The sequence below is a fragment of the Diplotaxodon limnothrissa genome, linkage group LG2 (assembly GCF_057381915.1).
Source record: "Diplotaxodon limnothrissa isolate DT_005_m linkage group LG2, D_limnothrissa_male_GT1.1, whole genome shotgun sequence".
In the NCBI taxonomy this organism is placed as follows: domain Eukaryota; kingdom Metazoa; phylum Chordata; class Actinopteri; order Cichliformes; family Cichlidae; genus Diplotaxodon; species Diplotaxodon limnothrissa.
Window position 1 is genome coordinate 11,385,082 of NC_140597.1, and position 13,585 is coordinate 11,398,666.

Here is a 13,585-nt window from a genome sequence, read left to right on the forward strand (position 1 = left end):
TTTTTATTCTCTATGTTCTGAGCCTTTGTGTGATCTGTGTTTCTGGGGACAGCTCTCAGACAGCCGTATACACGAGTCTGGATACTGAGTGAAAACCATAATACCCACAATAATATCAGATAATTCCCTGTGATAAACAATAACACGCTCCCCAGATGCTGTTCTCTGTCAGGATTACAGTCGCTACCTGGAAGCATTACTGCCAGCATGATAATCCTAGTAAATAAATCCTCTGAGGGATTATTGCTCTGTTGAGGTTCAGTTGCCCTGAAACCAACCTCTGCTGGAAGACCCGATACCGGCAGGACGCCAGAGCGGGTCTGATGGAGACTGAGGCTTTTTTCCTGGTAGTCAGGCTCAGAGAAAGCTGGAACCACAGGGGTCAATAAATGGATGGTGGGAACACGTAATGGGTCTTAATAACCCTGTAAATCTGCACAGAAAGCATAACAATCCCTTAATTACTTCAAAATCCCTTTTAAAATGCTAAAAAAGCAGGTTAAAGATTCAAATAAACCTTCGTTAAAGATAAGATGTTTTATCTGAGCCAAAAGTAGGTATATCAAGAGGTCAGTTTTTACCCCTCAGTGTGAAAATCTTGGGGTATTTTCGTCCCACCAGGGCGGCTGGGTGGGGTGATGCAATTGTGTGAACAATTTGTGAACACAATAACTTCAGAGCGAGGCAATGTAGGATTTTAAAGTCTATACTATAGGTGTTTCTAGTAAAATCTCAGTGAAAAGCTTTCAGGCGCAATATCTCAAAAAGGAGTTATACCACATTTATACCACAGGTGCATGTACTATGAGGCTGGAGGTGAGCACTGCCCACCGCCAGTATTTTTGTGAAGCATGTTCTTTGTCATGCAGGAGCCAAACACAGGCACAAAAATTAGTGACCAAAACAAAAAGTGAGTTTTATTCTATTCAAGGGTACAGAAAGACAAAACAGAATAAAGCACACCCAAATCAAGTGAAGAAGAAGCCTGACAAAGACTGAAAGTACATAATGAAGAACAGAAGTATGTGTTCCTCTGACCCGGGTAACTTTTGGGTTAGGTCTGGGTTTTAAGATCAAAGTGGGCTTTAAATGTAAAATGAGTACAGCTCTGTTGTATTCGCATTTCCCTGATGATCAGTAACTTTATTCCCTCCAAACAACTCTACAGTCATTTTATTGTTGTATAAGATTTAATGTCTCATCTTAAAACAGAGCAGCTATTTGAACTTATATAAAATTTACACATGGACTAAACCATTTATTATGTTTTTATCTGCTATTATTGTTATTGTTTGGAAATACTTAGTTGTCTGCTGTCAGTACATTTATCTATAACTATGAGTGAAACCGTGGATTAACTTGCCATGTTCATGTGACCATTTATCCTGATTACTGATGTTAGAGTAAATGAATCCAGATAAAAGAAAAATACTGTGGATATGTGGATCTCATTTCATAGTGCAGGGTCCAGGATAATAAGGTGAAGCCAATGAGGGCAGAGCAGACAGTCATAACAGAGGGACAACACAGGAAGTAAAATCACCAAAGTGACATGTCCAAAATAACAGGAAACAGCAAAGAACAAGACTTTAGAAAACCTAGGCAGGGAGGTCACCGGGGAAAAATGTGTATCCCTTGAGCAGTTGGCATGTGGTTGCAGGCTGCTGTATTTAAATGGATGAAATAGATCGCAAAGAGGATGCTGCACCATTAACTGCCTTGTGTTTACTTTGGTCGCTGGCAGATTAAATAAAATGACAGTAGAAATCTCTGTAAATTTAAAAAGCTGTCACAGTGCACTTCTGTTTGAAACCATCCTCACTTCTCCTGTCAGGTTATTGAGCCTGTTGATCTTCATCTTTTCCAGGAACGTTCCATAATGGCATCGCAGAGGGGGAGGTGGACCCCAGCTTCGGGCCCCTGGAGGCCATGCGTCTCTCAGTGATCACGGACTCACCAGTCTGGGTGATCCTCAGCGAGGTGAGATCGCCTCAGAGTTAAATCAAACTAAAACTAACCAAAAGACAGTGTTCTGTTGAGACATTTATCCACACTTACTGCTGAGTATTGACAGAAGAAGTCCTTGGAGAGGATTCTGAAGTCTCCGGGGTATAATGTGCTGCCTCTTGGCCAGGACTCCCTTGAAAAAGAGGTCTTTGATCTCAACGGGACATTCCTGGTTAAATAAAGGTTAAATAAATAAATAAATAAAGTATTCTGTAATCCTTTCTTTACTCTGTCTGTACAAACTGGTCCAGTATATTAAGTCCTTTTCAGTGAATGTGGTCCCAGTGCCCAATCTAAGAACTAATTTCAGGTATATTCACCAGAAAGAGACAGAAAGTTGGTACCACTGATGTCAGTGTCCAGCAGGTTTTCTGAAAGATTTCTTTAAAAAAAAAAAAAAATTTATTGTATTTTATTTCATTGGACTGATAGTTCAGGAAGCAGAGCTGTGCCCTGAATCAGCTACAGTAGCTCCAGTTAGTGACAGACTGCAGTAAAGTTGACTATTAGGCCGACAGTTGTCATGTCTTATCAGAGCTTAGATAAGATCCACGCACAAACGATGACAGCACAGTGAATATTAACTGAAAGCTCTCCTGTAGTAATGCGGCCAACACACCGGGAAAGCAACCTGTGAGTCTCCAGATGGAACGATAATTAGAGCGTGGCTGAAAATAAAAACAGCTTGAATCCGTGCTGCAGCTCGCCCATCAGCTGTGAAGCAAAGCTGCAGACGCATCAGTCTCGATAATGATTGGATTTATAGATGCAGGGCCACACGTGAAACTGGGCACAGCTTGTGATGAATGCTCTCACTTTTTCTGAGCAGCCACCTGCTTTTTCAGAAACTGATCAAACATCCAGGTTACCGCGCTTGTTTCTGCTCCTCTCATTAAAGTTTATTCAAACTTTAATAAATCTATCATATCTTCTGAATATCCCCTGTATTTGGAGTTACGAGGGGTCAGATAGGCTATATAAGTGAAAAGCGGCAGGTTTGGACCCCCACCATACTTCCTGTGTGATCGTGCAAAGCAGCTGATGCTGAGCAGGTCAGGCGGGTTTGTCTCGTTATTATTTTAGTGATTCTCTGTGACTCACGCCTTGGCCGTCTCTCCTCTCTCAGATCTTCATAAAGAAAGCCGAGTAAAGCTCCGCCCCCTCGAAGTTACCTCAGCGGCGTTCAGACGAGCTGACCGGAAGCTCCTCTGCTCCCGTCCTGCCTCGTCCCGCTCACCAGATCCCCACCGCGGTGCCACAGCGCCGCCGCCTGGCAGGACCTCGGCGCTGCAGGACTGAACAGATCAGAGACTGAGACACAGCGACAGGTGGGCTCACCTGTCTCCACCCAGAGGAGTGATGTCATTACTCCTCATCCTGTATTTATGTGTACATACAGTAAGCTCAATGTTGAAACACTGGTAATCACGGAGGCTGTGGCAAGAGCGGCGAGCCACCTCTGATGATTGATCTGCTGCTTTGGGACTTCCTGTCTGCAGACGGGACCTTCCTGCCCCGCCCACAGTACCCGTGTATGTGCATCCACTCGCTGCGTGTGGTGATGTGTGTGCTGCAGGCGTTTCCCCTCCTTCAATTTGCCTTAACAAAGAGCAGAGTCACTTCAAACAGGCCCCGCCTCCCAACATGTAGCGTCCACAAATACCCAGAATCCTCTGCTGCAGCCTCGGACCTTCTTCCCGTTATCGTGGTTTCAAACTACTGACGAAGACGCCGACGAGTTTCTGTTCATGACCACATCTTTAAGTTACCGAGGCCTTCACACTGACTGCTCTGTGTCCTGATTACTCTGATTACTCTGCAGTACACCACTGTACCCTGAGGCATTCCTCAGTACCATGTAGTACTCTGATTACTCTGCTGTACTCCACTGTGCTCTGAGGTATTCCTCAGTACCATGCAGTACTCTGATTACTCTGACATACTCCAGTGTACTCTGAGGTATTCCTCTGTGTTTTGCAGTACTCTGATTACTCTGCAATACTCCATTGTATTCTGAGAGTCTTTGGTACTCTGTGGTTCCTCATTAGTACTCTGAAATACGCCACTGTATCCTGAGATATTCCACATCACTTTGACTGTTATTCAGTACTCTAATTACATTAAAATAGTCTAGAGTACTCAAAAATATTCCACAGTACTCTGAATTCCTCAGAAGACTGTAAAATGCTTTGAGGTATTCCACAGTCTCCTGAGGTACCATGGAGTACTTTGAGGGTTTGTTTTTTTTTTAATACTTTGAGGTACACTCCACAGTACTTTGAAGTACTCAACAGTCCCCTGATTACTCTGCATTGGTCTTACTCTGCAGTACTCTTAAATACTTCGCAGTACTGTGAGGTATTCCACAGTACTATGCAGTACTACTACAGTGTGCCTCAGAACACTGGGGTAATCAGGGTACTGCAGAGAGTATTGAAAAATAATCAGAGAACCGTCCCTCAGAGGGACTCTGAGATATTATGGACTAATCTGAGATACTTTGCAGTACTCTGATGTATTTTGTAGTACTCTGATGTACTCTGTTGTACCACTTGGGTACTTTTCCTTCTTGTGTCTTCTCCACAGGTCGATTTTTAGTTTTTCTGAGCAGACGCCGTCGTCCTTCGGCTCTTTGTCTCGCGCTGAGCGACGGTGTCAGTGTCGTCTTACAGGAGAGAAGTTTGTGATAAATTGTTCCCTCATTTGCAGATTTTAATCTGTTCCCCGAACAGCTGCCTTAAAGTGACGTAATTCATGACATTATCATTGTTTCTTTTGTGCGTCTAACTTTGGACCGACTGAATTTAATTGACTTCATGTTGGATCGACTGATTTATGAGCACATTTGTCAGATTTAGGGGCCACATTACCTCTCTGACAGACCGAGAGCGAAATGAACATCCTGTCAAAGTTTATTAAAACTCCAGAATCACTTTTAAGGACTTACGTTCTTGGGTTTTCGAGGTGGATAATGGCCAGGGCTCTGATTAATCTCCTGGGTTCTGGACATTTTGAGGTCTTGAACTGGACTAAAGTGAAGAGCGAGGGGCCGTCCGGAGGCTCTCTCCTTCTCTAGTGGTTCTGTGGTTTAACAATGAGTAAATATGTGGTGTTCTAAGTGCTGTCATCTGCCTTTAAAACACAAATGTAGGACAAAAGAGTGTTTTAGTGTGTTGTTCCTTCTGTAACATTTAATGCTGTTTTAACTTAATTTCACCCGTTATTTCTGCACTTCTGGGAGCTTTAAACCATGTTATGAAGTGCGAGTGTGGCTCGAAGGTTATTGCTTTGATGCCTGTCACGCTGCGGTTATACTGGGCAGCTTCCAGTGGATGTGTTGAAGTGCACTGCCTTTGCACTCAGTGCAGTCGCTCATAAGAAACAACAAAACATACCCAGTAATTCTAATTTGTTTCCATTATTATTGTACTAATTATGTCTTCAAATACACACAACAACAGTGAAGTGAAGCTGAAACATGAAACCGTATTTTATTCACAGTAAAACACTGAAACACTGTAACACGTCTCTAAAAAGGGCCACATTTCCCTCTGTGCAGCATCTCCTCTTCTTTGAACAACAGTCTGTAAACATCTGGGCACTGAGGAGAGCGGCTGCTGGAATTTTTCAAGAGGAATAGCATCACATTCCTCTTTGATTCTAGCTGCTCACACAGTACAAATTGGCTTGCTAATATGCAGAAACACCACAGGATGTAGCTTTGACGTCTATAATCTGCTCACAGAAATCCACAGGAACAGGCTAAGTGAAGTAAAGGAGGTAAATGAACCACGGGAACAGTTTATCGAGACTCTCCTGCATTAAGATGTGTCTCTCTTTCCTGTACAAACTGTCACTAGTTCAGATTTTCAGATGTGAAGTCAGCTGATCAGTGATATTAGGCTAAATTAACTCTAGCTTCAGGAAACATCCCAGGATTTTATTTTTTTTTATTTTCTTTGAAAGATGCACTGGAATGCATTGCTATCATCTTGTATGTGTCTTTTGTATCCTTTAGATAAACTCTATTTAAATGAGCTTAAACTTCTATCCAATCTGTGAATTGTAATAAAGACAGAAATTTAAGTGGTTTCCTCGTGTCTTTTAATTTCAGCATCTCTTCTAATGCAGGAAAGTCTTTCTTTTTCCAGATTCCACCCCCCGTGAGGTTTGTTAAAACTGAGCAAAAAGCTTCCTAAATAATTAATGTTTGCTCGTTTTTGTCATTTTCTGATCAGATTAATGCATTCATACTGACGTTTCTGTAATGAGGTGAATTGACAGGCTTTATGAATGAAGAGGAATTCACATTCAAAAAATTTACTTCACACTGTCACGAAAACTAAACTTCACTTTGACATAGAGACATGAAAAAAGGAGAAGGTATGGAGGAACGTTTTGTGAAAATATTTACAGAATATATTAAAAAGGTCTTGGCTACTCTTTTCAGATGAAAGCTGACATTTTCCAGGGGTGTATCTGACATCATCTGGCTTCTCATGATGGAAAATTCATTGTATGTTTGTACGTTCAAGTGTGAGTCAAATAAGGAAACTGTAGGATTAATTAGGAAAATAAATCAGTGCATCATCTGCATGTAAACTGACATTTTCCAAGGAACTGAGCATTCTGAGCAGATTCAGTAAAAAACACAGGTCCTTATTCTGAGCCTTTTGGTACACCAGTATTTATTGTAAAGGTGAAGAAACAGATTCACAGACCAGAATGTGAAGCACAAACTGCTCGTCATCATCATCAATGTGAATTTCAGTCAGGGTGATAACTCGATCATCGTGCTGTGGTTCTGCTCTTAAATGAACTGATTGATAAATGGGATGAAGAGTAACTTCGTCAGCAGAGCTGTTTCCATCGAAACTATCCAACAACAGAAAATTTCTGCTCTGCACCGTTGTATCTGTACTACAACAGGACAAAAAAACATACATACATATGACACAGGAGTGCTGTTATGAGGTTAAGTGTTAAAAAGCATCTTTTTCTACTTACTTTATTTACTTTTACACTTCAGTCATAAAATAGAGTGAAAATAGGGTTTTTCATCACTTTTGAACATTTTAATACTGCAGTAATTATAAATGATTCTATGAATGAAATTAATGACATTTGGTTGTTCCAAATGTCAGTAAGGACTTGAGGTATGTGCATATTTGGCTGTAGAGTTGTCAGGTGGGTGATGTGGAAGAGGCGAGTAGTTTTCTGGAAACTTCGTTTCATCACAAAAATGATGAAATGGCAGCATCACTCATTGTTTTTTGCAGGAGCTGCTTCATCACACAGACTCTATGATCTTCATTTCAGGTGGAGAACTGAATGTTTGTCTATAGTCTTGTAGGTAAAGTCTTTACCTTACAATATGATGTGCTTTGGATTTTTTATGAGCCTAATCTAAATCAAACTGAATTGATTTGAATTTAAAAGTGTGTTTATGTCCAACTCAATCTGAAAAAAGTCAGGTGACAAGAAGTGCTGAAGACTAAAGAAATTCATCCATCCATCCATTTTCATCCGCTTTGTCCGGGGCCGGGTCGCGGGGGCAGCAGCCTAAGCAAAGAGGCCCAGACCTCCCTCTCCCCAGCCACCTCCTCCAGCTTATCCGGGGGAATACCAAGGCGTTCCCAGGCCAGCCGAGAGATATAATCTCTCCAGCATGTCCTGGGTCTGCCCCGGGGCCTCCTCCCGGTGGGACATGCCTGGAACACCTCACCCAGGAGGCGCCCAGGGGGCATCCTTGTCAGATGCCCGAACCACCTCAGCTGGCTCCTTTCGATGTGGAGCAGCAGCTGCTCTACTCTGAGCCCCTCCCGGATGGCCGAACTTCTCACCCTATCTCTAAGGGAGAGGCCAGCCACCCTTCGGAGGAAGCTCATTTCTGCCGCTTGTATCCGCAATCTCGTTCTTTCGGTCACTACCCACAGCTCGTGGCCATAGGTGAGGGTAGGGACGTAGATCGACCGGTAAATTGAGAGCTTCGCTTTTACACTCCGCTCCCTCTTCACCACGACGGACCGGTGCAGCGTCCGCATTACTGCAGCTGCAGCCCCAATCCGTCTGTCGATCTCCGGCTCCCTTCTCCCATCACTCGCGAACAAGACCCCGAGATACTTGAACTCCTCCACTTGGGGCAGGAACTCATCCCCGACCCGGAGTGGGCACTCCACCCTTTTCCAGCTGAGAACCATGGCCTCAGATTTGGAGGTGCTGATCCTCATTCCCGCTGCTTCACACTCTAAAACCGCATTGTTCCTCCTGTATCCGAGGTTCGACTAACGGACGAACTCTCCTTTCCAGCACCCTGGCATAGACTTTCCCAGGGAGGCTGAGGAGTGTGATCCCCCTGTAGTTGGAACACACCCTCCGGTCCCCTTTCTTGAAGATGGGGACCACCACCCCGGTCTGCCAGTCCACAGGTACTGCCCCTGATCTCCACGCAACATTGCAGAGGCATGTCAACCAGGACAGCCCTACAACGTCCAGAGCCTTCAGGAACTCGGGGCGGACCTCATCAACACCAGGGGCTCTGCCACCAAGGAGTTGTTTAACTGCCTCAGTGACCTCGCCCCCGGAAATTGGCGGGTCATTCCCCTCATCCCCAGACTCTGCTTCCTCCTCGGAAGACGTGTCAGTGGGATTAAGGAGGTCCTCGAAGTATTCCTTCCGCCGCCTGACAATTTTCTCAGTCGACGTCAGCAGCGCTCCGCCAGCACTATACACAGTGCAGGTAGAGCACCGCTTTCCCCTCCTGAGACGTCTGACGGTTTGCCAGAATCTCTTCGAGGCAGCCCGAAAGTCTTTTTCCATGGCCTCTCCGAACTCCTCCCACACCCGAGTTTTTGCTTCAGCCACTGCCCGAGCCGCATTCCGCTTGGCCTGTCGATACCTGTCGGCTGCCTCCGGAGTCCCACAGGCTAACCAAGCCCGATAGGACTCCTTCTTCAGCCTGGTGGCTCCCTTCACCTCTGGTGTCCACCATTTGGTTCGGGGATTACCACCACGGCAGGCACCAACCACCTTGCGGCCGCAGCTCAATGCAGCAGCTTCGGCAATGGAGACACTGAACATGGTCCATTCGGACTCAATGTCCCCAGTCTCCCTCGGAATGCTGTTGAAGCTCTGCCGGAGGTGTGCGTTGAAGATCTCGCGGACTGGGGCCTCTGCTAGACGTTCCCAGCACACCCTCACTACGCGTTTAGGTGCACCAGGTCTGTCCAGCGTCTTCCCCCGCCACCTGATCCAACTCACCACCAGGTGGTGATCAGTTGACAGCTCAGCCCCTCTCTTTACCCGAGTGTCCAAAACATATGGTCGCAGGTCTGCTGATACAATTACAAAATCGATCATCGACCTACGGCCTAGAGCATCCTGGTGCCACGTGCACTTATGGACACTCTTATGTTCGAACAGGGTGTTCGTTATGGCCAAACTGTGATTAGCACAGAAGTCCAATAACAGAGCACCGCTCGGGTTCAGATCAGGGAGGCCGTTCCTCCCAATCACGCCCCTCCAGGTCTCGCTGTCGTTACCCACGTGAGCATTGAAGTCTCCCAGCAGGACAACAGAGTCTCCAGGTGGAGCACCCTCCAGCCCCCCCCCCCCCCAGGGACTCTAAGAAGGCTGGGTACTCTGAACTGCCACTCGGCGCATAAGCGCAGATGACAGTCAGGACCCGTTCCCCGACCCTAAGGCGCAGGGAACAAACCCTCTCGTCCACCGGGAAAAACCCCAACGTACCGGCAGCAAGCCGAGGGGATATTAGGATACCCACCCCAGCCCGCCGCCTCTCACCAGGGGCAACTCCAGACTGAGACAGAGTCCAGCCCCTCTCCAGGAGACTGGTTCCAGAGCCCAAGCCATGTGTAGAGGTGAGCCCGACTATATCTAGCCGGTACCTCTCAGCCTCACGCACTAACTCGGGCTCCTTCCCCACCAGAGAGGTGACATTCCATGTCCCTATTGCCAGTCTTGGCAGCCGGGGGTCAGTCCGCCAGGGCCTCCGCTCCTGGCCGCCACCCGGCACACAATGCACCCGACCCCTATGGCGCCTCCTGCGGGTGGTGGGCCTGCGGGAGGATGGGCCCATGTCTCCTCTTCGGGCTGTGCCCGGCCGGGCCCCATGGACTAAGGCCCGGCCACCAGACGCTCGCCCTCGGGCACCTTCCCCGGGCCTGGCTCCAGGGCGGGGCCCCGGTAACCCTATCCCGGGCAGGGTAAACTGTTCCCTCGATGTCCTTTTCATAAGGGTCTTATGAAGACACTAAAGAAATTAACTCTTTTAATTACGATCACTTTAAAAGTCACAAATAATTCAGCAGGTGGATGGGTACCTTTAACAACCAGCTCTGGAAGAGAACTGAGTTTTGGTTTAGAAGGGTAACGGCACCGGCACGGTGGTTAGCACTGTTGCCGCACAGCAAGAAGGTCCTGAGTTCAATTCCAACATCAGGCCGGTGCCTTTCTGTGTGGAGTTTGCATGTTCTCCCCGTGTTTGCGTGGGTTCTCTCCGGGTACTCCGGCTTCCTCCCACCGTCCAAAGACATGCAGCTTGTGGGGATAGGTTAATTGAATAATCCAAATTGTCACTAGGTGTGAATGTGTGAATGAAAGTGAGTGCGAATGGTTGTCTGTCCCTGTGTGTTGGCCCTGCGACAGACTGGTGACCTGTCCAGGGTGTACCCCGCCTCTCGCCCTATGACAGCTGGGATAGGCTCCAGCGCCCCCCGCGACCCTGAAAAGGATAAGCGGAAGCGAATGGATGGATGGGTAACGGCACCATGTGGTGTGGCGGTCGCATGCAGGAAGATCACATGATTCTTAGAGCTCTGCTCTGACACAGAGTCAAGCATCAGAACATTTTCTTCGATGATAAAGCATCACTATCTGTGGCTCCATAGTGTAGGGATTAACACCTTCAGCTAATACACAGAAGATCCCTTTTCAAGTCCAGGAGGTCACCCAAATCTCTGGGGACAGCTGGAAGGTCATCTGATCTGAAAACCTGACAAAATCAAGCATGCCGATCTATTTGCTGTGGCGACCCCTGGTGAATAAGGGAACAGCCCAAAGAAGCTTTATAAAGAATCAGTCTTATGTGATTTATGTTTATTCAGTCGCTGCTAATTAGGGCACAATAACATCCAGTTAAAATCCTGGAGTTTCACTCAGCAATACTGGAGCTCAGACCTGTTGGATGGTCTGTTTATTCAATTTACCACAAAGCAGCCATATTAGATGATTGCATTAAAAATATTCTAAAAGGCTCAAACAGTACAAACACAGTCCACGGGTCCAGTTCAGAGACTCCAATTAGCTGACTCACTACTGGAGCCTTAGGTAGATGTTAGAGGATCTTGATTGATTGATTGATATACCTTTATTAGTCCCACAAGGGGAAATTTCATAAGGCTGCCGACCTATTGCACACAATGGCGGCGCCATCTTACCCTCCGACCATACATACATTTCACAAAACATCACATGGGGAAGACAGGTCAGAGAGGTATAACAATTGAAAATGCACCACATGAGGAAAGATAAGGAGAAAAAAATAACTCCCCCCAGACTGAGCTCCAACAGGGAGATCAGTTTGAGAACAGAAAAAGACACCTCTGCACATAAGAGCACATGAAAAAAAAAACTCTTAATACACCAAAGAAACACATGACAAGCAACAGGGGTGGATAAAGGGTGAGAGACAGCCAATGTAGACAGTCCATCCGGGCCTGCAGCCTGTGCGCTGGTCTCCTTGATCCACCATCAGCATCGGAAGGGAATAAGCGTCGAAGGCGTTTGGAAAGGGAGAGGGGATGAGTTAGAGCTGGGCGATAGAACGATAACGATATGTATCGCGATATAACTTTTACTCGATAGAGAAATTAAGCTATCGCGATAGACCTCGCCGCTCTTGTCCTCTTAAAAAAAAAAAAAAAAAGGTCAGCCAATCCAAACTAAGTAGCGCAGAGCCGAACCAATCACAGCCGCAGCGTCACGTCGCGTGACTTGTTACGTACAGCACAAGTGCCAAGCCGCACGTGTGTTTGTTTGGGAAGCAGCCAGCGGGTAATGGAGCCAGCGTGTAATGGAGGAAATGAGTGTGCCAACTAGAGAAATCAACCGAGCGTGACCGAAGAGAAAACAGATGATGGTTCCAATGCCGGAGAGATTGTCGAACGGAAGAGCCATAGAAGCTCCGTAGTGTGAAGGTATTTCGGCTATTTCAAGTCTGACAAAAAACAGAGTAGCGTGCACTGTAAATTGTGCCGAAAGCAAGTCTGGAAATACAATAAACTGGTGCATGCGTCACACTGCGCCAAGTTATTGTTTCGGTGAAATGAATTTCTACAATACTGTTACTGTTAATTCTGCTCTCTGCAGTGTTTAAATGCTTACATATACACACAGTTACTGTCCGTCCACACATACGACTCGGTTCTGCTTCTATGCCCCAGCTTTGTTTACTTTTTCCCACCGAGGCTTCTAGACTTCTGATTGGCCAACATTTCTGCACGGTTAGGAATCTAGCTCCACCTGCTGCTTTGGCATGTTCATAGCAGCGTTTTCCTTCATTTCTGCCTTTATGTGTGGACGGGATTATTTTTTAAAACGAAAACGGAAAATCTCCGTTTTCAAAAATACCCGTGTACGTGTGGACGTAGCCTCAGTGTCTGACTGGAAGCGCTAATTCGTCATTCGGCTTTTGTCAGACTAAAGTAACTGTTAAAACTGTTTGAAAAGCTCAGCTATACAACAAGGAGAGATTGAGAATTTCCTTTTAGTTCTCAGTTTATTTGATATTGACAAAAGTTAGTCAGTTTTGTCTGTTATTCTGTAAAACAAACTAAGATTTATTTTTAGAATAAGTGGAATTGACAAATTAGTCTGTTTCATTTGTTCTATTTTGAAACTTAAACGCTTTAGCGGCTGCCTTTTGTGTAGTTTGCAATATTTGCCTTTATTTATCTGAAAAAGTCTCATGTTCCTTAAGTACATCTACCCTGTTGAACTTATTATGGGAAATAAATATGTAAATATAAACAAGCTGCTGATTATTTCACATTTTACTTGTGAGCAACGGCACATTTAAATCTTACAAATATAGTTATTTGGCTTATATCGTGATAGATATCGTTATCGCCTGAAATGAAAAAAACATATCGTGATATGAAAAAATCTCATATCGCCCAGCTCTAGGATGAGTGTGTGCATATCAGTGTATATGTATGTGTGTGTGTGTGTCCAGAGTTCAGCTGAGACAGTGTCCTTCGCCCTGCCAGGCTAAGTATACAGTCTTCCAGCCAACCCAGGTGGCCTTGCATGGAATGGGAAGGAACAGTCTAAACACAGTCGTTATCCGGGTGTTTTTTGTTCAGCTCCAGGCTTGCGACCGCAGCTGGCGCCGAGAGGGTATCCGCATTAAGTGATGGTGCTTTTTACTTTAGTGCGAACAACTCATATGAATTTCAAAGCTGTTCTAACAGTCCAACACTGGTCTCTCAATCTCCCGTTGGAGAGCCGTGAGCTTTCTATGGTGTTATCCAAACTTAGGTTCCGTGATGTTGTCATT

At 45.7% G+C, this 13,585-nt stretch overlaps 1 protein-coding gene across 1 annotated transcript in view; it reads left to right on the forward strand.

Annotated features, from left to right (window-relative positions):
• mgat4b (alpha-1,3-mannosyl-glycoprotein 4-beta-N-acetylglucosaminyltransferase B) overlaps positions 1-3,952 on the forward strand; it is a 138,982-nt gene extending 135,030 nt beyond the window's left edge. Inside the window, exons 15-16 of the mRNA XM_085360731.1 lie at positions 1,868-1,980; positions 3,134-3,952. Coding sequence (XP_085216857.1) covers positions 1,868-1,980; positions 3,134-3,157 — 137 coding nt within the window. The 3' untranslated portion in view covers positions 3,158-3,952. The remainder of the gene's footprint in view (positions 1-1,867; positions 1,981-3,133) is intronic.
• Positions 3,953-13,585: the final 9,633 nt, after the last annotated feature.